Source organism: Leucopleurus acutus, assembly GCF_964270905.1.
Source record: "Leucopleurus acutus genome assembly, chromosome: 2".
Classification (NCBI taxonomy): Eukaryota; Metazoa; Chordata; class Mammalia; order Artiodactyla; family Delphinidae; genus Leucopleurus; species Leucopleurus acutus.
In genome coordinates, this window is record NC_139143.1 from 87,654,241 (window position 1) to 87,679,901 (window position 25,661).

General features: G+C 39.3%; 1 protein-coding gene across 1 annotated transcript in view; it reads right to left on the bottom strand.

The window, feature by feature from the left end:
• PDE4DIP (phosphodiesterase 4D interacting protein) overlaps window positions 1-21,477 on the bottom strand; it is a gene marked incomplete at both ends in the record, with an annotated part of 225,879 nt that extends 204,402 nt beyond the window's left edge. Inside the window, one exon of the mRNA XM_082833033.1 lies at window positions 21,245-21,477. Coding sequence (XP_082689159.1) covers window positions 21,245-21,477 — 233 coding nt within the window. The remainder of the gene's footprint in view (window positions 1-21,244) is intronic.
• Between the last annotated feature and the right edge of the window lie 4,184 nt (window positions 21,478-25,661).

The window sequence follows — 25,661 nt, forward strand, 5'->3', positions numbered from 1 at the left end:
ATTTTCTATGCAGCAATAAATAACTGATACACAGATTCCTGAACCTTCCCTCAATCCAAGGTCATGCTGTAGAGTTAGAGATCCAGCCCTCCCACTCACAAAGAATCTATTCTCTTTACAGTAAAGAAGGACAAGGAATTCAGAGCATTTATTTAAGGCTGCACAACTGGAAAGTAGATTTATGGTGAAAATGAAGGGAATGATAAGTAGTACTTTTGTAGGACCATTCTGTAGAATATACTGCCTAAGCATTCTCTTTCCAGATGTGCTTTTAATTACTACCAAGAACATTTATTTTTCTTTTAGAAGATATGTGAAATCCATGAAATGCCTTCTTATTGAAACAACAATAAAGCTGTACATTTTAGTTTCAATATTTAGTTGGAGATTCCAAAGTCAAGATTTATATAGCAATGAGGCAAAAAGATGTTATAGATTGGAATATTATGGAGACTAAAAGGATGCCAAAATATGGTATTGTTTCTGTTTGTATACTTGTTCATGTTGACAATTCTATTATTGGTTCCATTTTCTCTGGCGAGTGTTGTATGGTTAAATGTGGGTGTACATGAGCACACACACAGTGGAGAAAAGCCCCCCACATGTGCCCACTGTTCTGGGCAGTGAGCCCAGTTTGCTTTAAGTCTTTGTTATTTGCACAGTGTCCCAGATTCTCTTTTGAAATGTGCAATTCACCCAATTTTATTAACCTGAATATGGAGCTATCTGATGCTTTTTTGATAGACTCTCACTCATGTCTAGGTACACTTCCTTTTGTTTTAAACAGGTCATTCATTTCTCTGTGTTGACCTTCAGGCATTTTGCCATATGAATTGAAAGCAAATCCTCACAAGGTCAGATTTTAGTAATGCCGTTTATTATTTTAAAACAGATGACATTTCACGCTTGTTATGCTAATTTGGAGACCAAACCATTTTTCGTCTAAGTTCTATCAAAGGCTTTTTGTTGCTTTTGTTTGTTTTGATTTGTTTTTTAAGGAAAAGCAGATCTAGGGCCATTAAAAGGAAAAAGAATTTAAAGCATACAAGATGAAGAGAAATAATGACTCTAATGCACATGAAACAAAAATTTAGTACCTGCCAGTTGAGTACCACCTCTACCACTTCATAACTGTGTGATCTTGTCAAATCATTTAAGCTTTCTAAAAAAGCAGGGATAATAATAGCATCTTTCTCACAGAATTGTAGTGAGGATTAAATGAGCTTATGCTTATACATTGCTTAAGATGTGTATAATGCTGGCATGTAGCCAGTACTCAATAAATATTATTAATAATGTAAATTATACATGTAATAACAATAACAATATTAATGTTGCTGCCATGGATGTCAGTGATCAAAAATCTAAATCACGAACTCTGTTTGGAACTCCTGTGAGATCTAGTACAAATCCCCTATACTTATGAGTATGTTCTGGCAAACAAGACTGAGAGAACAAGTAACTTGAAGAAGAGGTTGCAGGGTCCTGAGGCAAACATCTCCCTGCCTGCTACACCTTCCCACCATAAACACTACCACCATCTTGTCAACATACACAACCCTCTGCGAAGGTATTTTTTACATTATCCAGGGTCTTCTCTATGGGTGTGACTGTCATTCTTTTGTCCCTTCACCTAAACACCACCACTCCCATACTGAGTGGGGATAAAACTTCAACTAAGGTTAAGCAAAAACCTCAACCAGAGGTTTCAAATACGGCTTAATACAGAGACTCCAAAAATGGAGTTTTCTCTCTCCTCTGTCAATTATTTTCTGTGCTGGTTTTATTTTCAGTGTCTGCAAGGTAGCAAGTTATCTGCCAGCAGGCCCAGGCTTACATTCTTCTTCAGGTTCACATCCATTAGAAGAAAGGTTGCCACTTTCAGAAGGTTCCTAAAGAATCCTGTCTGCACTAACTTGAGTCAGTGCCCATCCCTGAACTAATTCCTGAGACTATGAGGAAAAATTACTCTCTTTCTTTTTAAACTGACATTAAAATTATTTTCTGTTTATAGACTTAATTTTTAGAGCAATTTTAGAGTTAAATTACTCTTTTTTAAAAGGCCTGTGATACCTCCTTTTTAAACTTCATTCCCCTCATCCAATACACCAATGAATCCTGTTGGCTCTACCTCCAACTCATTCTGAATCTGTTCACTTCTTACCAGCCCCACTGCTGGCACCAAGATTTAAATCACCATTTTCTTATATCTGTACTACTTACTGGAATAGTCTTCAAAGCAGCCTCCCTGCTTCTGCTATTAGAAGCACTCTTTCACACCTAAAGTTTGTTTTGCAATAGCAGGGTGATATTTTAAAACATTTTCCAGATCATATCATGCTCCTGCTTCAAACCCTTCCTTGGTTTCCCAATGTCCTTAGAATAAAATCAACTTTTTACTATGGCCTACAGGTCTCAGATGACCTAGCCCAGCCCACCTCATCCCCCTTATCTCTTGCCATTCTCCTTTTGTTTCGCATGTTCCAGCTGCCTTGGTCTTCTTTGTGTTGCTCAAACATACCAAGCTTATTCCTACCTTAAGGGTTTTACAATTGAGGCTCTCCCATCATCTGCCTCCATTCCTTTCTAACCAATAACTCTACTTTATTTTCCTTGTAAGCCTTATTACCATTAGAAATCATTTTATTTGTATATTTATTTACTTATTTACTGTCTATCTCCTCACCAGAACTAAATTTGGCTAAATTTAGTTTCTAAAAAGAGGATACTGGAAGGGGAGACCCACAGAATCAACAGAACAGTTGAAAACTCAAAAAAAAAAAAAAAAGGGTTCAGAAGGGACAGAAGCAGGGGAAGCAATAAGAACTCAGGTAGCAAGAAGAAACCAATTGGTCCCAACCATTTTTTCTACTCTTGTGTTTCTCCATGAAGATGCGATGTCCATGCAGAGAGTCAGGTTATACTAGTGTGGGTCTCATTACCCTTATCTATCTAGAAGAGGGCAGGGTACCTTAATAGACCATCGCATAAGACTTTAATAAAGCAATGGCAAAAAAAAAAAGGGTAATTCTCCAAAGGAGATGTAGAGTTATTGTCCAGAGAAAGGAGGAATGAGTAAGTGCTCCCCCCTCCAAAAAAAAGACAAAAAAAAAAAAAAACAGAGAAACAAATGTCTGCACTAATCCCTGACGTAATATCTTGTCATCCAGAAGCCATCTACTTTACTTTAATGTAGACTGATGTATGCCTAAGAAATGCAAACAGATTTTAATATTAACCTAAATCAAATAAAAGCAGAACGATACATCTTTTGAACATCTGTTCAAAACCATACAACACACTCAAAAGATATGCACTTAAATGTTTTCTCTCTTTTATGCCCCAGAAAGATTTAGCGGTCAGGATACAGTTCTGCAAGACACCTCCTTTTGGATGTCCCACATGAAAGTAATTCATTTCCCTGATATCTACTTCTCCTACCATATTTTCTCTCAGTAGATGACATTAGTAATCATTCCATATTTGACCTAGAAATTTAAGAGTAATTCTTGTTTCCTCCCTCTTCTTCATTTCCCATACTTCATTGATCAACAAGTGCCACCAATTCTACCTCAGAAATTCTCAAATCTAGGGGCTTTCCTGGTGACACAGTAGTTAAGAATCTGCCTGCCAATGCAGGGGACATGGGTTCGAGCCCTGGTCTGGGAAGATCCCACATGTCATGGAGCAACTAAGCCCGTGCGCCACAACTACTGAGCCTCCACTCTATAGCCCGCAAGCCACAACTACTGAAGCCCACATGCCCTAGATCCTGCGTGCTGAAATTACTGATTGTGCCACAACTACTGAGCCCGCATGCCACAACTACTGAAGCCCATGTGCCTAGAGCCTGTGCTCTGCAACAATAGAAGCCACCACAATAAGAAGCCTGAGCACCACAATGAAGACTAGCCCCCACTCACTGCAACTAGAGAAAGCCTGTGCACAGCAATGAAGACCCAATGCAGTCAAAAATGAAAAATTAATTAATTAAAATTAAAAAAAAAAAGAAATTCTCAAATCTATCCCTTCTTCAGCATTCCTGCTACCACTGCCTAAGTTCAGGCCCTTGTAACCTCAGACCCCAAACCACTTGTAACGGCTTCTTAGTTATCCCTTCTTTTCACTCAACCCACTTCATTCCATCTCCCACACAGTTGTCACACTTATGTTTCTAAAACAAAGATCTAAGTACATCACTACCCTGCTTTAAAACCTTCTATAGCTCCACACTGCTTATCAAAAACAAAAACCTAACCACCTTTGTGTCTTAGTTGGAGTGACAGAACACAAAAGTCTCTCAGAACTATTTATGAATGCAACAGTTCTTTAATTCAGTGGTTCTCTAAACTTGCTGTACATGAGTGCTTTTGTACATGAGGCTAGGGCCTCAATCTGAAAGAGTATGATTTAATTGGTCTGGAGTGGAGCCTGTACATAAGTTTTTAAAACTTTCCCTAAGTAATTCAAATGTATAGCCAGGGTTTAAAAATGCAATTTAAAAGATAACTAGAAAGCCACATTTACTTCCAAACAGCATGAAGTAACAGGGTCAATATTTATTACCACTCACCACTGATAGGAATAACTAAAAACCTGGACAAAATATATGAAAGAAAGATTTTCAGACACTGGATATTAGGCAACACAGATAGTGATCCCAGAGAAAAGAGAAACAAAGTGAGGCACACAACTGCCCTAGTTTACTTCTTGGAGAGAGTTTATAGCTGGTAGTGGTAAGAGAGGGAGCCAAGGCAGAGCCTAGTTATCTCCCTAGGTTAAGGTAAAGCTAGGAACTCGGGAAGGCCAAGGTAGCAAGAGTTCATAGAGCAGAGTACCAAAAAAGAGAGAAAATTCCAGAGATCTGCAAAGCAACCCCCTTGAGTATTCAGCTGTGTACTGATCAGCATATTTGTATGAGGAAACTAAGGCTGGGGTAAGAACCATATAAGAGAATCAGAGGGACAATCTTCTTGGTTGATACAGGATGAGAAGAGTTTGTTTTTCCAGCAACAGAAGTAGAAAAAATTTTCATAATTCATGGGATATTGGGTAGTGTACTCAAAGAAGTATCAGCCCAGTAAAGGGGAAAGTTATGAAATGTTTCTTTGGTTCCACCTAACAAACCTTAAAAACAAGACCCAAAAGGGTCAAACTATTTTGAAGCAACTTAACTATGTCCCAGAATAAAGCTCAAGAATAATTACAGAAATAAAAATTATCTAGAATCCAACAATAAAATGCTCAATATGTGGCATCTGATCAAATATTACCAGGTATACAAAGAAGCAGGAAAACACTATTCAAAATGAAGAGAAAAATCAATCACGTCAATCACTAGAAACATACTAGGAGCTGACATGGACGTTAGAATTAAAACCATTTTTACAACATTCCATATATTCAAGAAGGTAAAATAAAGATTGACCAAGTTAAGTAAAATATATGGAAGTTATTTTTTTAAAAGACACAAATCAAACTTCTAGAGATGAAAAGATAGTATCTGAGATGAAAAATACACTGCATGGGATTAAGAGCAATTTAGACACTGCAGAAGAAAAGATTAGTGAACTTGAAGACATACGAACAAAAATAATCCAAAATAAAACAAAGAGAAAAAAGACTTTTAAAAAAGAACAAAGCATCAGTGATCTGTGGGGAAAATTCAAGTGGTCTAATACATGTGTAACTAGAGTTCCCAAAGGAAAAATGTTAGAAGGAGTGACAAAAATTTTTCAAAGAAAGAATGGCTAAAAATTGTCCAATTTTAATGAAAACTATAAGCTCCACAAAGCCAAAGCACAAGAAACATGAAAATAACTACACCAAGGTACATTGTAATCAAATTGCTTAAGATCAGTGATAAAGGAGAAAAATTTTAAAACATTCAGGAGGAAAAAACCTCCATTATGTACAGAGGAAAAAAAGATAAGAATGAGAGCAGAATTCTCATCAGAAAAATTGCAAGTTAAAAGATAGCATAACAACATCTTTAAAGGACTGAAAAAAAATGTTACCTAGAATTCTATAACTAGCAGAGTAGTCTTCTTGCATGTGCAACTTGTATAGTCACACAGTACTATGCTCAAAAAGACTGTGTTTGGTTTAATATTCTGCTGTTTTTTGTTTTTTGTTTTTTTTCTGGATCTTAGATCTCCAACAAGGGATTGAACCCAGGCCCTGGCAGTAAAAGCGCTGAGTCCTAACCACTGGACCACCAGGAAATTCCCCTAATATTCTGATGTTGATGGCTTGAAATCCTTAATAATTCTGAACAGAGGGCTCTACATTTTCATTTTGCTTTGGGCCCCACAAATTATGTAGTCAGTCCTGATAACTAGCAAAAATATCTTTTAAACATGAAGGTGGAAAAAACACTTTGTCAGACACACAAAATCTGAAAGGATTCCCCAACAGTTTATCTGCACAATAAGAATAAGAAATGTTAAAGAGGGCTTCCCTGGTGGTGCAGTCGTTGAGAGTCCGCCTGCCGATGCAGGGGACATGGGTTCATGTCCCAGTCCGGGAAGATCCCACATGCCGTGGAGCGGCTAGGCCCATGAGCCATGGCCGCTGAGGCTGCGCGTCCGGAGCCTGTGCTCCACAATGGGAGAGGCCACAACAGTGAGAGGCCCGCGTACCGCAAAAAAAAAAAAAAAAAAAAAGAAATGTTAAAGAAATTCTTTCAAGCAGAAGGGGAATGATACAAGATTGAAATCTAGATCTAAGCAAACTAATAAAGAAAACTGGAAATGGGAAATATGTGAGTAAATGTGAGACCTTAGAAAATATCATTCGGAAAATGAAAATCAAAACCACAATGAGATTCCACTTCACATTCATTAAAATGGCTATTACTAAAACAAAAAAGCCCCCAAAACAGAAAATAACAAGTGTTGGTGAGGATGTGAAGAAATCAGAACCTTTGTGCACTATTGGTAATGTAAAATGGTGCAGTCCCTATAGGAAATAGTATGGGAGTTCCACATAGAATTGCCACATAAATCAGGAATTCCACTTCTGGGTAAATACTCAAAAGAATTGAAAGCAGGTATTTGTACACCAGTGTTCATAGAAGATTCACAATAGCCAAAAGGCAGCAACAACCCAAATGTCCATCAGTGAATGAATGGATAAATAGAATGTGATACATACATACAATGGTATATTATTCAGCCTTTAAAAAAGAACAGAATGCTGACACATGTTACAACATGGATGAACCTTGAAGACATTATGCTAATAATTTTCCTTTGAATTCTATCAAACATTTAAGGAAGAAATAGTGCCAATTCTCCACAAACTCTCCCCCAAAAATTGAAGAAGAAGGAATATTTCCCAACTCATTTTATGAGGAAAACATTACCCTTATACCAAATCCAGACAAAGACATTACAAGTGAAGAATACAAATCAATATCCCTCCTGAACATAGATGCAAAAATTCTTAACAAAATTTCAGCAGCTCTAATCCAACAATATAGAAAGGATAGTATATCATGACTAAGTGGGATTTACTCCAGGAACTCAACGCTAATTTTAATATTCTTAAGTCAATCAATGTAATTTACCATATTAATAGAATAAAAAAGAAAAATGATATAGGCATCTCATCAGAGGTAAAATCAAACATCCATTCCTAATGAAAACTCACAGAAAATTATGACTGGAAGAGAACTTCCTCAATCTGATGAAAAGTACCTATGAAAAACCTACAGGTATAAACTTAATGGTAAAAGAATGAATGCCTTCCTCTTAAGATCAGTAACAAGGCAAAATATGTTTGCTTTTACTATTTCAATTCAACTTTGTACTAGAGGTGCTAGCTAGTGCAATAAGGCAAAATAAATAAATAAAGACATAGAGATTGGAAAGAAAGAAGTAAAACTGTCTCTCTGTCTCCCTCTGTCTCTTCTTCCTTCCCTCCCTCTTCCTCTCTTTGTGTGGATGACATAATTATTATGTAGAAAATTCTATGGAATCTACAAAAAATCTACTAGAACTAAATAGTGAATTTAGCAAAGCTACAGGATATAAGATGAGTATACAAAAAACAGTATAAACTAGCAATGAATAATCAGAAATTGAAATTTTAAAGACATTATCATTTATAATAGAATTAAAGTTATTAAGAATTTAAGCATGTGTCTCATAAGATATGTAAATTCTATATGCTAAAACCATAAAACAGTGTTGAGAAAAAGTAAAGGAGAACTAAATGACGGTTTCTCAACCTCACTCACTATTGATGTTTTGGGCTGGATGGTTCTTCATTGTTAGAACTGTTCTATGTATTGCAGATTATTAGACATTATTCCTGACTTCTATTTACTAAATGCCAGTATCACCCTTGCTGTGAGTTAGGATAATCAAAAATGTGTCCAGATACTGTCAAACGTCCTTTGTGAGGCATAATTGTCCCCAGTTGAGAGCCACTGACCTAAATAAATGAAGAGATATACTATGTTTATGGATCAGAAGACTCAATATTGTTAAAATATCAAATTCTCTCCAAATTAAATATATAGACTTCAATACAATCCCATTCAAATTCCCAGCAGGCCTTTTGTCTGTGTTGACCAGTGGATTCTAAAATCTATATGGAAATGCAAAGAACCTAGTATAGCCCAAACAATTTTGAATAAGAAGAATGAAATTGGAGGATTTGAACTACATTATTTCAAGATTTACAATGCTATAGTAATCAAGATAGTATGATATTGGTCTAAAGATAGACAAATAGATCAATGGAACAGAATAGAAAGTTCAGACATAGACTCACATATATATGGTCAATTGATTTCAATAAAAGTGCTAAGGCAATTAAATGGAGAAAGGATAGATTTCTCAACAAAGTGTTGGAACAACACTACATGCGAAAAAAAGAACCTTGATCAATACCATATACTAGATACAAAAGTTAAGTCAAAATGGATAATAGACCTAAATGTAAAACATGAAACTATAAAACTTCTAGAAGAAAACATAGGAGGGAGGGGGGGAAGATGGCGGAAGAGTAAGACACGGAGATCACCTTCCTCCCCACAGATACATCAGAAATACATCTACACGTGGAACAATTCCTACAGAACACCTACTGAACGCTGGCAGAAGACCTCAGACCTCCCAAAAGGCAAGAAACTCCCCACGTACCTGGGTAGGGCAAAAGAAAAAAGAATAAACAGAGACAAAAGAATAGGGATGGGACCTGCACCAGTGGGAGGGAGCCGTGAAGGAGGAAAGGTTTCCACACACTAGGAAGCCCCTTCGTGGGCAGAGACTGCGGGTGGCGGAGGGGGGAAGCTTCGGAGACGCGGGAGGAGAGCGCAGCCACATGGGTGTGGAGGGCAAAGCAGAGAGATTCCCCAAACAGAGGATCGGTGCCGACCAGCACTAACCAGCCCGAGAGGCTTGTCTGCTCACACGCCGGGGCGGGCGGGCCTGGGAGCTGAGGCTCGGGCTTCAGTCGGAGCGCAGGGAGAGGACTGGCGACGTAAACACAGCCTGAAGGGGTTAGTGCGCCATGGCTACCCGGGAGGGAGTCCGGGGAAAAGTCTGGACCTGGCAAAGAGGCAAGAGACTTTTTCTTCCCTCTTTGTTTCCTGGTGCGCAAGGAGAGGGGATTAAGAACGCCGCTTAAAGGAGTTCCAGAGACGGGCGCGAGCCGTGGCTAACAGTGCAGACCCCAGAGATGGGCATGAGACGTTAAGGCTGCTGCTGCCGCCACCAAGAAGCCTGTGTGTGAGTACAGGTCACCATCCACACCTTCCCTCCCGGGAGTCTGTGCAGCCCACCACTGCCAGGGTCCCGGGATCCAGGGACAACTTCCCCGGGAGAACGCACGGTGCGCCTCAGGCTGGTGCAACATCATGCTGGCCTCTGCTGCCGCAGCCTCGCCCCACACTCCATACCCATCCCTACCCCCGGCCTGACTGAGCCAGAGCCCCCGAATCAGCGGCTCCTTTAACCCCGTCCTGTCTGAGCGAAGAACAGACACCCTCCTGTGACCTACACGCAGAGGCAGGGCCAAATCCAAAGCTGAACCCCGGGAGCTGTGCGAACAAAGAAGAGAAAGGGAAATATCTCCCAGCAGCCACAGAAGCAGCGGATTAAACCTCCACAATCAACTTGATGTACTCTGCATCTATGGAATACCCAAATAGACAATGAATCATCCCAAACTGAGGAGGTGGACTTTGAGAGCAAGATTCATTATTTTTTCCCCGTTTCCTCTTTTTGTGAGTGGGTATGTGTATGCTTCTGTGTGAGATTTTGTCTGCATAGCTTTGCTTTCACCATTAGTCCTAGGGTTCTATCTGTCCGTTTTTTTTTTTTTTACTTAAAAAATTTTTTTTCGTAATAACTATATTTTAATTTTAATAACTTTATTTTATTTTACCTTTATTTTATTTTATTTTATCCTTTTCTTTCTTTCTACTTTTTCTCCCTTTTATTCTGAGCCGTGTGGATGAAAGGCTCTTGGTGCTCCAGCCAGGAGTCAGTGTTGTGCCTCTGAGGTGGGAGAGCCAACTTCAGGACACTGGTTCACAAGAGACCTCCCAGCTCCACATAATATCAAATGGCGAAAATCTCCCAGAGATCTCTATCTCAACACCAACACCCAGCTTCACTCAATGACCAGCAAGCTACAGTGCTGGACACCCTATGCCAAACAACTAGCAAGACAGGAACACAACCCAACCCATTAGCAGAGAGGCTGCCTAAAATCATAATAAGTCCACAGACATCCCAAAAACACACCACCAGACGAGGACCTGCCCACCAGAAAAACAAGATCCAGCCTCATACACCAGAACACAGGCACTAGTCCCCTCCACCAGGAAGCCTACACAACCCACTGAAGCAACTTTAGCCACTGCGGACAGACACCAAAAACAACGGGAACTACGAACCTGCAGCCTGCAAAAAGGAGACCCCAAACACAGAAAGATAAGCAAAATGAGAAGACAGAAAAACACACAGCAGATGAAGGAGCAAGATAAAAACCCACCAGACCTAACAAATGAAGAGGAAATAGGCAGTCTACCTGAAAAAGAATTCAGAATAATGATAGTAAAGATGATCCAAAATCTTGGAAAAAGAATAGAGAAAATGCAAGAAACATTTAACAAAGACCTAGAAGAACTAAAGATGAAACAAGCAATGATGAACAACACAATAAATGAAATTAAAATACTCTAAAAGGGATCAATAGCAGAATAACTGAGGCAGAAGAACGGATGAGTGAGCTGGAAGATAAAATAGTGGAAATAACTACTGCAGAGCAGAATAAAGAAAAAAGAATGAAAAGAACTGAGGACAGTCTCAGAGACCTCTGGCACAACATTAAATGCACCAACATTCGAATTATAGGGGTCCCAGAAGAAGAAGAGAAAAAGAAAGGGACTGAGAAAATATTTGAAGAGATTATAGTTGAAAACTTCCCTAATATGGGAAAGGAAATAGTTAATCAAGTCCAGGAAGCACAGAGAGTCCCATACAGGATAAATCCAAGGAGAAACACACCAAGACACATATTAATCAAACTGTCAAAAATTAAATACAAAGAAAACATATTAAAAGCAACAAGGGAAAAACAACAAATAACACACAAGGGAATCCCCATAATGTTAACAGCTGATCTTTTAGCAGAAATTCTGCAAGCCAGAAGGGAGTGGCAGGATATATTTAAAGTGATGAAGGAGAAAAACCTACAACCAAGATTACTCTACCTAGCAAGGATCTCATTCAGATTTGATGGAGAAATTAAAACCTTTACAGACAAGCAAAAGTTGAGAGAGTTCAGCACTACCAAACCAGCTTTACAACAAATGCTAAAGGATCATCTCTAGGCAAGAAACACAAGAGAAGGAAAAGACCTATAATAAAAAATGCAAAACAATTAAGAAAATGGGAATAGGAACATACATATTGATAATTACCTTAAATGGAAATGGATTAAATGCTCCCACCAAAAGACACAGACTGGCTGAATGTATACAAAAACAAGACCCATATATATGCTGTCTACAAGAGACCCACTTCAAACATAGAGACACATGCAGACTGAAAGTGAGGGGATGGAAAAAGATATTCCATGCAAATGGAAAACAAAAGAAAGCTGGAGTAGCAATTCTCATATCAGACTTTAAAATAATAGACTTTAAAATAAAGAAGAGCAAAGAAGGACACTACATAATGCTCAAGGGATTGATCCAAGAAGAAGATATAACAATTGTAAATATTTATGCACCTAACATAGGAGCACCTCAATACATAAGGCAAATACTAACAGCCATAAAAGGGGAAATCGCCAGTAACACATTCAGAGTAGGGGACTTTAACACCCCACTTTCACCAATGGACAGATCATCTAAAATGAAAATAAATAAGGAAACACAAGCTTTAAATGATACATTAAACAAGATGGACTTAATTGATATTTATAAGACATTCCATCCAAAAACAACAAAATACACATTTTCTCAAGTGCTCCTGGAACATTCTCCAGGATAGATCATATCTTGGGTCACAAATCAAGCCTTGGTAAATTTAAGAAAATTGAAATTGTATCAAGTATCTTTTCCAAACACAATGCTATGAGACTAGATATCAATTACAGGAAAAGATCTGTAAAAAATACAAACACATGGAGGCTAAACAATGCACTACTTAATAATGAAGTGATCTCTGAAGAAATCAAAGTGGAAATCAAAAAATTACTAGAAACAAATGACAATGGAGACACGACGACCAAAAACCTATGGGATGCAGCTAAAGCAGTTCTAAGAGGGAAGTTTATAGCAATACAATCCTACCTTAAGAAACAGGAAACATCTTGAAGAAACAACCTAACCTTGCACCTAAAGCAATTAGAGAAAGAAGAACAAAAATACCCCCAAAGTTAGCAGAAGGAAAGAAATCATAAAGATCAGATCAGAAATAAATGAAAAAGAAATGAAGGAAATGATAGCAAAGATCAATAAAACTAAAAGCTGGTTCTTTGAGAAGATAAACAAAATTGATAAAACATTAGCCAGACTCATCAAGAAAAAAAGGGAGAAGACTCAAATCAATAGAATTAGAAATGAAAAAGGAGAAGTAACAACTGACACTGAAGAAATACAAAAGATCATGAAAGATTACTACAAGCAACTCTATGCCGATAAAATGGACAACCTGGAAGAAATGGACATATTCTTAGAAATGCACAACTTGCCGAGACAGAATCAGGAAGAAATAGAAAATATGAACAGAGCAATCACAAGCACTGAAATTGAAACTGTGATTAAAATCTTCCAACAAACAAAAGCCCAGGAACAGATGGCTTCACAGGCGAATTCTATCAAACATTTAGAGAAGAGCTAACACCTATCCTTCTCAAACTCTTCCAAAATATAGCAGAGCAAGGAAAACTCCCAAACTCATTCTACAAGGCCACCATCACCCTGTTATCAAAACCAGACAACGATGTCTCAAAGAAAGAAAACTACAGGCCAATATCACTGATGAACATAGATGCAAAAATCCTCAACAAAATACTAGCAAACAGAATCCAACAGCACATTAAAAGGATCATACACCATGATCAAATGGGGGTTATTCCAGGAATGCAAGGATTCTTCAATATACACAAATCAATCAGTGTGATACACCATATTAACAAACTGAAGGAGAAAAATCATATGATCATCTCAATACATGCAGAGAAAGCTTTTGACAAAATTCAACACCCACTTATGATAAAAACCCTGCAGAAACTAGGCATAGAGGGAACTTTCCTCAACACAATAAAGGCCATATATGACAAACCCACAGCCAACATCGTCCTCAGTGGTGAAAAACTGAAAGCATTTCCACTAAGATCAGGAACAAGACAAGGTTGCCCACTCTCACCACTCTTATTCAACATAGTTTTGGAAGTTTTAGCCACAGAAATCAGAGAAGAAAAGGAAATAAAAGGAATCCAAATTGGAAAAGAAGAAGTAAAGCTGTCACTGTTTGCAGATGACATGATACTATCCATAGAGAATCCTAAAGATGCTACCAGAATACTACTAGAGCTAATCAATGAATTTGTTAAAGTAGCAGGATACAAAATTAATGCACAGAAATCTCTGGCATTCCTATACACTAATGATGAAAAATCTGAAAGTGAAATCAAGAAAACACTCCCATTTACCACTGCAACAAAAAGAATAAAATATCTAGGAATAAACCTACCTAAGGAGACAAAAGGCCTGTATGCAGAAAGCTATAAGACACTGATGAAAGAAATTAAGGATGATACAAATAGATGGAGAGATATACCATATTCTTGGATTGGAAGAATCAACATTGTGAAAATGACTCTACTACCCAAAGCAATGTACAGATTCAATGCAATCCCTCTCAAACTACCACTGGCATTTTTCACAGAACTAGAACAAAAAATTTCACAATTTGTATGGAAACACAAAAGACCCCAAATAGCCAAAGCGATCTTGAGAATGAAAAACGGAGCTGGAGGAATCAGGCCCTCTGACTTCAAACTATACTACAAAGCTACAGTAATCAAGACAGTATGGTACTGGCACAAAAACTGAAATATAGATCAATGCAACAGGATAGAAAGCCCAGAGATAAACCCATGCACATATGGTCACCTTATCTTTGATAAAGGAGGCAGGAATGTACAGTGGAGAAAGGACAGCCTCTTCAATAAGTGGTGCTGGGAAAAATGGACAGGTACATATAAAAGTATGAGATTAGATCACTCCCTAACACCATACACAAAAATAAGCTCAAAATGGATTAAAGACTTAAATGTAAGGCCAGAAACTATCAAACTCTTAGAGGAAAACATAGGCAGAACACTCTATGACATAAATCACAGCAAGATCCTTTTTAACCCACCTCCTAGAGTAATGGAAATAAAAACAAAAATAAACAAATGGGACGTAATGAAACTGCAAAGCTTTTGCACAGCAAAGGAAACCATAAACAAGAGCAAAAGACAACCCTCAGAATGGGAGAAAATATTTGCAAATGAAGCAACTGACAAAGGATTAATCTCCAAATGTTACAACCAGCTCATGCAGCTCAATAACAAAAAATCAAACAACCCCACCCAAAAATGGGCGGAAGACCTACATAGACATTTCTCCAAAGAAGATATACAGACTGCCAACAAACACATGAAAGAATGCTCAAGATCACTAATATTAGAGAAATGCAAATCAAAACTACCATCAGATATCATCTCATACCAGTCAGAATGGCCATCAAAAAATCTAGAAACAACAAATGCTGGAAAGGGTGTGGAGAAAAGGGAACCCTCTTGCACTGTTTGTGGGAATGTTAATTGATACAGCCACTATGGAGAACAGTATGGAGGTTCCTTAAAAAACTACAAATAGAACCACCATACGACCTAGCAATCCCACTACTGGGCATATACCCTGAGAAAACCATAATTCATAAAGAGTCATGTACCAAAATATTCATTGCAGCTCTATTTACAATAGCCAGGAGATGGAAACAACCTAAGTGTCCATCATCAGATGAATGGATAAAGAAGATGTGGCACACATATACAATGGAATATGACTCGGCCATAAAAAGAAACGAAATTGAGCTATTTGTAATGAGGTGGATGGACCTAGAGTCTGTCATACAGAGTGAAGTAAGTCAGAAAGAGAAAGACAAGTACCGTATGCTAACACACATATATGAAATTTAAGAAAACAATAATGTCGTGAAGAACGTAGGTGTAAGACGGGAATAAAGACACAGACCTACTAGAGAATGGACTTGAGGATATTGGGAGGGAGAAGGGTAAGCTGTGACAAAGTGAGAGAGTGGCATGGACATATATACACTACCAAACGTAAAATAGATACCTAGTGGGAAGCAACCGCATAGCATAGGGAGATCAGCTCGGTGCTTTGTGACCACCTAGAGGGGTGGGATATGGAGGGTGGGAGGGAGGGAGACACAAGAGCGAGGACATATGGGAACATATGTATATGTATAACTGATTCAGTTTGTTATAAAGCAGAAACTAACACAGCATTGTAAAGCAATTATACTCGAATAAAGATGTAAAAAAAAAAAAGAAAAAAGAAAAAGAAAACATAGGAAAATATTTTTGTGACCTTGGGTTAAGTAACGGTGTCTTAAATGTAACATTAAAAGCAAAATCCTTTAAAAAAATTTGATAGTTTGGACTTACTTTACAGAATTTTAAAAACTTCTGGCCTTCAAAAGATACTGTTACTAAAATGAAAAGACAAACTATAGATTGGGAGAAAATAGTTACAAAGTACATATATAATAAAAACTTGTATTTAGAATAAAGAACTCTTAGATTTAACAATAAAAAAGCAAACAACTCCACAAAAAATGGGCCAAAAATTTCAACAAACACTTCACCAAAAATATACAGTTGGTAATAAAGCACATGAAAAGGTGTTCAATATATGTAGTCAATGGGAATTGCAAATCAAAATCATAATAAGATACCATTTCACACTCACTAGAATGGCTATCATAAAAAAAGACAGTAAGAAATGTCAGCAAGGATGTGGAGAAATAGGGACCTTCATACATCTCTGCTGGGAATGTAAAAGGTAAAATCCCTTTGACAAAGATTTTGGCAATTTTCTAAGAAGTTAAACATATGCCTACTGTTCTGGTCCTGGAAATTCACCCAAGAGAAATGAAAGCATATGTACACACAAAGACTTGTACATGAATATTTACAGCAGCTTTATCTGTAATAGCCATAAAACTGGAAGCAACCCAACAGCTGGTGAATGAATAAACTAAATGTGGTATATCCATACAATGGAATACTACTCAGCAATGAAAGAAAATGAACTATTATACCCACAACAGTATGGATAAATCTTAAAATAACTAATCTGAGTGAAAGAAGCGAGGCAAAAACAAAGAGTTCATGCTGTATAATCCCATTTATATAAAATTCTAGAAAAGGCAAACTATCATGTAGTGACAAAAGGACCAGTGGTTGCCTGTGTTACTGGGGCAAGATGAGACTGAAGGGAGGGATTTTAAAAGGGCAGAAGGAAACTTTATAGGATGGACGTATAGGATGGACGTATAGGATGATGGACGTGTGATGATTTCACAGGTATGTATTGATACACATATTGAGACTTTTCAAATTGTACATTTTAAATTTGCCCAGTTTACTGTATGTCAATTACATCTCAATAAAGCAGTAAGAAAAAAGTAAATAACAAAAAGAGAGATGGCTAAAGAGACACAATGGTTGAAGTTTGATGTTAGAACTATACTGATCCTTCTTTGACATGATTTCCCACCACCCCCAACCTCCAATAGTTGCCTGCTGGTTCCAGGCTATCCACCTAGAATGTGCAATCTGCTAGGCTTCACAAGTGCCCATTGAGGCACATTGCCATAATCTGGCAACTCACTTACTTCCTCTTTTTAAATAGTTGTATACTTGAAAGAGGAAAACCTTTGAATGAAATCCTCATAGAAAAGTTCTATCACAGCATGCGTCTCATTTCAATAAGGCGTCTTCCCAGGGCCATACATTTTGCTCATATCCCTCTGCTAAAATTTACTTCCTAAGAGAGTGACATGGACATATATATACTACCAAATGTAAAATGGATAGCTAGTGGGAAGCAGCCACATAGCACAGGGAGATCAGCTCGGTGCTTTGTGACCCCCTAGAGGGGTGGGATAGGGAGGGTGGGAGGGAGACACGAGAGGGAGGAGATATAGGGATGTATGTATATATATATATAGCTGATTCACTTTGTTATACAGCAGAAGCTAACTCGCCATTGTAAAGCAATTATACTCCAATAAAGATGTTAAATAAATAAATAAAATAAAATTTACTTCCCATCCAACCCTGGCTTCATTATCTTGTTAGGCCAGAAAAAGTTCATCTCCTGTGTGTGTGAAGCCCTCTCTGATCCCCTGCCTCTTAGCGCCGTATCCAGTTACCATTAACCACGTGGTTCATATTACCAGCATGTAGGGGCTAAAACAAGGTCCCCCAGCCCCACTTCCCTATACCCCCATCATGAATTTTGCCTAAGGAAAGTTAGCTTGCCATTTGGAATTTAAACTTTACAATGAAGACAAACTGGTTCAGAGAAGAAATATGCAGACACTTGAAACAGACATAAAGATTCCCAAGCCAAATAGACGACTACCTGAAGAAATAACATGTCAGCAAATAAAAGAAGGTGCGCATGAGAAGAGAGGTTGATCATTAATGCCACTCACCATCCAGGGAAGAAAGAACCCATCTGTATACTTTGATACTCTGTTTGAAGCTATTACTTTTTTTTAAAATTTAGAATTCACTGATTAATTCTCCTTATTCTAAATTCAAGTTTCACAAACAACCTTTTGATTATAATTTGGCTTCTAAATGTGGCAAGTATGCCAAGAGACCTCACTTAAATTAAAAATGAGAGTCTAGTTCCCTAAGATGACTCCTCATTATAAATTAGTAATTTGCCATTCTAGGTTTATATAGTAGTCTTGTATTTATTTATTTTTTATTTCCACAGTCCATCTTACTGTTATAGCCCTTTTTCCATACTGTAGTTAGGTGAGCAGAGTTTAGAACTATAGATTCTCAACTACCTGAGGGTAGTTTTGCATCCAGTTTTGTACTGGCCTCCACCATCATTGCTTGATTAAAAAAAAAAAAACAAAAAAAATACTGAATTAAAATGAGCTGCTTATTTCCATTTTTAGTTGATTAGGAGTTAGAAAATTGGATACCAAAGACACTCCTTCCCAAGTGCAAGCCTCTAATACTCATAAACCTCTAGTACTATAGCTAAGACAGGTTGTTGTGTTTTGTTGTTGTTTTTAATATGGAGTAGTTTTTGTTTGTTTGCTTGGTTTTGGGTTTTTTTTTTTAATTTTATTTTTTGGCTGCTTTGGGTCTTCGTTGCTGTGTGTGGGCTTTCTCTAGTTGCGGCGAGTGGGGCTACTGTTTGTTGTGGTGCACAGGCTTCTCATTGCGATGGTTTCTGTTTGTTTCAGAGCAAGGGCTCTAGGCGGGTGGGCTTCAGTAGTTGCAGCACGCGGGCCCTAAAGCGCAGGCTCAGTATTTGTGGCACATGGGCTCAGTTGCTCCGCAGCATGTGGGATCTTCCCGGACCAGGGCTTGAACCCAAGTCCCGTGCATTGGCAGGGAGATTCTTTTTTGTTTTTTTTGTTTTTTTTTTTGCGGTACGCGGGCCTCTCACTGTTGTGGCCTCTCCCATTGTGGAGCACAGGCTCCAGACGCGCAGGCTCAGCGGCCATGGTTCACGGGCCCAGCCGCTCCACGGCATGTGGGATCTTCCCGGACTGGGGCACGAACCCACGTCCCCTGCATCGGCAGGCGGACTCTCAACCACTGCGCCACCAGGGAAGCCCAGCAGGGAGATTCTTAACCACTGCGCCACCAGTGAAGTCCAAGACAGGTATGTTTTTAAAAGTATGTTGCACATTCCTAGAGAACTGATTTTTAAATGAGGGTCAGAGTAGCACCAACCTCAGTGAAGTTTCTGACACTGTTTCATTTAAGTATTCCTGAAATGTTTAAAAACATTTCAAGCCTCATCACATCAACTAAGATGAATGTAGAGACATGTCAGATGAATAACTATTAAGGAAATAATGAAAGCATATACCTTCTATTTTAACAATTAAACCACAATTTAGAGAACTAATTCTAACACTACAAACTTTTTGTTACCAAAGACAATAAGAAAAATCACATCTTTAGGATAAGGAGTCATGATACATTTAAAATTTTGCAATGGTAATGCTTCTTTTGATGAAAAGAGTTCACCCCAGTATATAGAAAGTAGTTAAGAAACTTTAACTTATAAATATATATTCAGATTAATTTTTTTTGTTTCAGCCTTTAAAAACATTTCAAAGTAATCTGTGAAAAATATTCAACACACCATAGATACACATGTTTAAAAAAGCAATTATGTTTGGGCTAAAATTCCACTTTATAAAAAAATCAAATAATGAATACTTCTTGCTTCATTCCTTCTTAAAAGCAATAATTTATCATGAATTTCTTAACAGAAATGTGATTCCTTTAAGTACTGTTAACTGAATAGTCTGACTCAGTTTTCTCAAATAAACAGTGGACAGTGTGATAAATAAATACAATTGCCTGTGAATAAATTAAGTTTCCTCATTCACAAATAAAACATAGTCTTGAGCACAAAATACAGATCCCATTAACATTTGGTTCTGTAATTAATACTCAGAAGACACAACTCCTGATTTTATGCATAGGAGACAGGCCTAGAGAAATGAAGAAACTTTTTTCAGATCCCAGTTAGTTAATGGCAACTTAGATACTGAAACCACTATTGCCTTGTAGTTTGATTTATGAGTGCTAGTTTCGCAGAAAAGAATAAGCTAAAGATGCTCTGACAAGGAAACGTTTATTTCCAAAAGTCAGCAGCACAATCTGTCTCTTCTCCAAAGAAATAGTATGTATGGCAGACGTTCATCCTGCTGCAGCTACATGAAGAAGATTTGGGCCTAATTTGTCTGGTCTTCCAAGCCAGAGCAACGGAAGTGACTGGGTTTAGGTGGGGCTCATCCTGCTGGGCATCATCCAGCCAACAGGCAAGGCTCCAGCTCTGCAGGAGAAGAGAGGTAGCCTAGGAAAGAACCAACCCCCACCCTGCTGTCTGTATCTAAGATTGGGAGGGAAAAAAAGGATAAGATAAGGCAGTGGGTACTCTTTCAACTGTACACCCACACACATTTCCTGGTCCTTTATCTTCTTTACCATTCTTAGAGCTTCCAACCTGGCATGGCCTTCTGAATCATGTGTTCATCTCTCCTTTGACTCGACCCAACCGGCATGGCCTTCCATCTCACCTCTACCAACAAAGCCGTTGACTACACGTTAAGCAAAGACCTTGGGGAGAGACTGGGTTTCCTAAGCTTTAGTCCGGTACAATCCAGCTCCACACCTGTATTTCTAGGCAACTCCCTACTGTCTCTCCCCGACCCGTCCCCGCCACCAGCCCCATCACCCCCCTGTCCCCAGCCGTGCCCTCCAACTTGCTCCAAGCTAATGTCACCCTATGCCAACCCCTCCCAAGCGCTCGGGGCTGCAGCCCGTGGGTCCCAGCACCGAAAGCGGTTCTCCTAACCAGCGCAAAGGGCGCCGCCACTCCCGGTGCGGTCTGCAGCCTCCGGGGCTCCCGCGCCGCTCTCACCTCATCCAGGGTGCGGCTGCCGCGGCTGCCTCTTCCTCCTCGGCCGCGGCTGCCCAGCTCCCGGACGGCTCGGGATGCCGTCGTTCCCGGCCGGGAGACTGCCGTGAGGACTGTGGGATTCGCGCCGTGTCCCTGGACCAGTAGGGCGCGTGGCGCGCCCGGCTGGACGTGCGGCAGCAGCGGCCGCAGTCGCAGCGGCGGCGGCAGCAGGACCCGCTGTCAGTTCTCTTCATGAATTTCACGGGCCTGGACAGCCCAATCCTAGTTACCGTCCTTGCTTGGTTTTCCTAAGGTCTTCCCGCACTGCCAGGGCGCATCCTCTGGGCGTGGATTACCATCCACTCCAGTTGCCACTGTCGTGGTGGAGACCTGGAAAGACCAGGCCTCCTCCGCGGCTGCCTCGGCCACCTGCTCCGCCCAGATTGCTTCGGTCCCTCTCGCACAAACGCCCGCCGCTGCCTGTTAACCCTCTGTCATCTCCCCGTTTTCTCTCCACCCACCACCTCAACCTGGAGAGCTTTTCATTTCCAGACCTGCTTTCTTTTTTCTTCCTGTCTGCTTCATTGTCACCGTCCTCAATTTCCAACCTCAAAAAGTTTCTCCTTTTCTCATTCCCTCTCTCCATATTTTCCTGGTTTTTGTCCTCCATCCTCCAAATCAGTCATCCTCTTATATTTTATATTATTCTCCTCAGAATCATTACTTCTCCAGGTTGTTGTCTAGCCTCCTTTCCCTCTCTTCCCTTCTTATCCCCTCATTTAAAATCTTTTCCTTTCAATTTTTCTTTTAGTTATTGTAAAAATCTTTCTCCTAAACAACCTCAATTTTCCTTTCTGTTGAGACTTTCTGATTGTCATTTTTCATGAAGAACTCATAGTAAAGTATATATAGCTTGGTATCCACCATCAAGTCAGAGGGAGTTTTCATGGTTAAAAAAAAGTTCCTAGGTCAAATAAATCGTCCACTAAATGTTTGTTCTGAAAATCCTTTTCTTATATTCAAGTGTCCTCTAAGAATGGAAGCTGAGTCTCCAGCAAAGCAGAACGCTCCTGCTGCACTATTCTATAGAAGGCCCCCGCTTACTGGTTCCACTTAATTTTTCGACTTTACCATGGTGTGAAAGCGATATGCATTCAGTAGAAACCAGATTTAGAGCTTTGAATTTTGATCTTTTCCTGGGCTAGAGATATGGGGTAATACTCCCAGGTGATGCTGGGCTCCCAGTCAGATACATTAATAACCATTCTGTACCCATACAACCAGTCTGTTTTTCACTTTCTGTATAGTATTCAATAAATTACATGAAATATTCAACACTTTTTTATTATAAAATAGGCTTTGTGTTAGATGATTTTGCCTAACTGTAGGCTAATGTAAGTGTTTTGAGCACATTTAAGGTAGGCCTAGGCTAAGCTGTGATGTTTGGTACGTTAGGTATATGAAATGCATTTTGACTTAAGGTATTTTCAACTTACAATGGGTTTATAGGGAGGTAACCCCATTGTGACCTGCAAGACCTTAAAGGGAGAAGGTTTATCTTTGTAATGGGTACTATGGATCCCAAGGTTCATAGGCAATAGTCACTATTATTTTTATTTTTATTTTTTGCGGTACGCGGGCCTCTCACTGCTGTGGCCTCTCCCGTTGCAGAGCACAGGCTCCGGACGCGCAGGCTCAGCGGCCATGGCTCACGGGCCCAGCCACTCCGCGGCACACGGGATCTTCCTGGACCGGGGCACGATCCCACGTCCCCTGCATCGGCAGGCGGACTCTCAACCACTGGGCCACCAGAGAAGCCCAGTCACTATTATTGATTAACTCAGTGTGAATAAACCTGAACTCTTCTTAACTCATTTTTTTCCTCCCAAATCTGCTCTTCAGTTCTGTTTTATTAACCCCAACTACCATCCACTGAGTTGCCTAAGCCTCAAAACTGGGAGTCATCAGAGACGTATCTCACTCGTGAAACTCATCCAGTCTTTCATTCTGCTTCTTTACTATTTCTCTATCTTTAAGTAGTCTCTCCCATCATGATTCCAACTGCTTCCAGAAAATGACACTATCAGGTATCTCATTCTTTCTTTCAAACCTCCTAACTTAATCTATATCTTTACCTCTCTTTTTCCCCCAATCTATCTTACTGAAGCAACTTACTCTATCACTCTCATCTCTACTAGGGAATTCTTAATTATCTTTTGTTGTCTTAGTATCTTTGGCCTCCCTTTCTCCATTAGCTCCATGCCCAGGCTATAAACATGCTCAAGTTTCCTCATCACTAAAACAAAGCCTTCCCCCTCTAACCACCATCATATCTCTCACTTCCGTTCATAACCAGTTTGCTTATATGCACTGTATGCATTTGATGTCTATACTTCCTGACTTTACATACATTCTTTGCCACCTAATTCTCTGAAATCAGGCTTCTAATCCTATTAGTTGAAGTTGCTCTCCTAGCAGACTCAGACTTTGGCTTTGTCCATAGGCTAGCGGTAGATTTTATCTAATACACAAATTGAAACAGATGGGGTTCCCAAATTTAAAATGAATATGCCGTCTTCATTAGTTGAGGCAGATAAACAGTTCAGTGAAGTTACTGCAAACTCAAAAGCTAAGAAGTGCTGAAACTTCCAGTTCCAGTTAAGATGGAGGGGCATGTATCAGACTGGCTCTTCCCCCCCTTGGGTGTGGGGATGGGTGGGATAGAATAGAATATATAAATATGTAAGTATTACATATATAAATATAGAAAAATATAAAAACAACTCTTTGAAGGCACTGACGAGTAACCTAAGCAGACAGGACTTGAATCTATGATCCTTGAGAAGAGAAGCACATGAAATGAACTCCATATTCACCCTGGGATTTTTCTCCTGAGGGAATTTTCCAAATCAGGCACTATAGAATAAAGTCCAAATAAAAGATGCAGTATTACTGGGCTGAAGACTCAAATAAAGTTCAGAGCTGCCAAAGTGGCTGAGACTTGAAGGAGGACTCCCAGGGAGGGGAAGAATGGCAGAGAAGTAGTAGCTCAATAATCTCGGTACAAATTCCCCTCAAGATAGTGGCCAGTTTCTAAACCCAGCATACGCAAAACAAGATGCCAAAAAGCATACCAGGAAACAGCAGTTTGGAGGGTAATGAGCTAAGTAGAGATTTCAGCATCCAACACAATTTGGACTTCAAGCCTCTCCAAGGTAGAAAGACAGCCAGAGCTTTCAGTTTAGACCCCTTAAAAGGCCATACCCTTAGAGTAAGGGTAGTACAGTAATGAAACAGAATAGATCTAACAAAGCTTAAGACCCTGTCTTTATAGGATCAAAGTGATCCACTAGTATTCCTTCTGCCTACCAGAACAAAACTTAACTCTTCGGAAGTTAGATAACATTATCCAGAGCCTCTACAATTTTTTCATCTACAATGTATAGGATCCAATATAAAATTATAAGGCATGGTAAAAATGAAATTCAAATGACTAAACACTAAAAGTTAACAGAAACATACACAGATATTAGAGCTAACAGGACTTTAAATTAACTATGACTAGTAGGTTTAAGTAAATAGAGGAAAAGATGGGCAAAGATGATAAGATGGATAATTTACTTCAATATAGAGTTGGCATCTATAAAAAATCAGATGGACATTCTAAATATGAAAAATACAATAAATGGAAATAAGAACCCATTGGGTGTGTGTAACAGCAGTCTGAATGCAGCAGAAGTCAGAATCAGTGAAGTGGAAGATAGGTCAATAGGTGATTCCAAAATGAGCGACAGAAAAAAAGAAAAAAAAAAGAGCACAGCATCAAAGACACGTGGAATACAGTAAAAAAGTATAATATATGTGAAATTACAGTCCTTGAAAAAGAAGAGAAAGAGTAAGGGCTAGAAGAAATGTTCCAGTAGATAAAGACCAAGAATTTTCTAAAACTGGTAGAAGACATTGCCTTCTCAGATTCCAGAAGTTCCGCAAACCCCACGTAGAATAAATGACCAATATCCCTCAGGATATTAGAAGCAGTTTCTAAAATTCTGAAATTTGCTAAAGAGAATTCTCCAATTAAAACAAAGGAGAGGGCTTCCCTGGTGGCGCAGTGGTTGAGAGTCTGCCTGCCGATGCAGGGGACACGGGTTTGTGCCCCGGTCCAGGAAGATCCCACATGCCGCGGAGCGGCTGGGCCCGTGAGCCATGGCCGCTGAGCCTGCGCGTCCAGAGCCTGTGCTCCGCAACGGGAGAGGCCACAACAGTGAGAGGCCCGCGTACCACAAAAAACAAAAAAAAAAACAAAGGGGAAATCTTGACCAAGAGGCAGTTTTCACAGACCTAGTCAATTCCATAGCATTTATACAGTGGCAGGAGTCATTGTGCAAGGGCTGAAAATGAACACACACAAGAGAGTATAGGAAATTATGTCACTAAA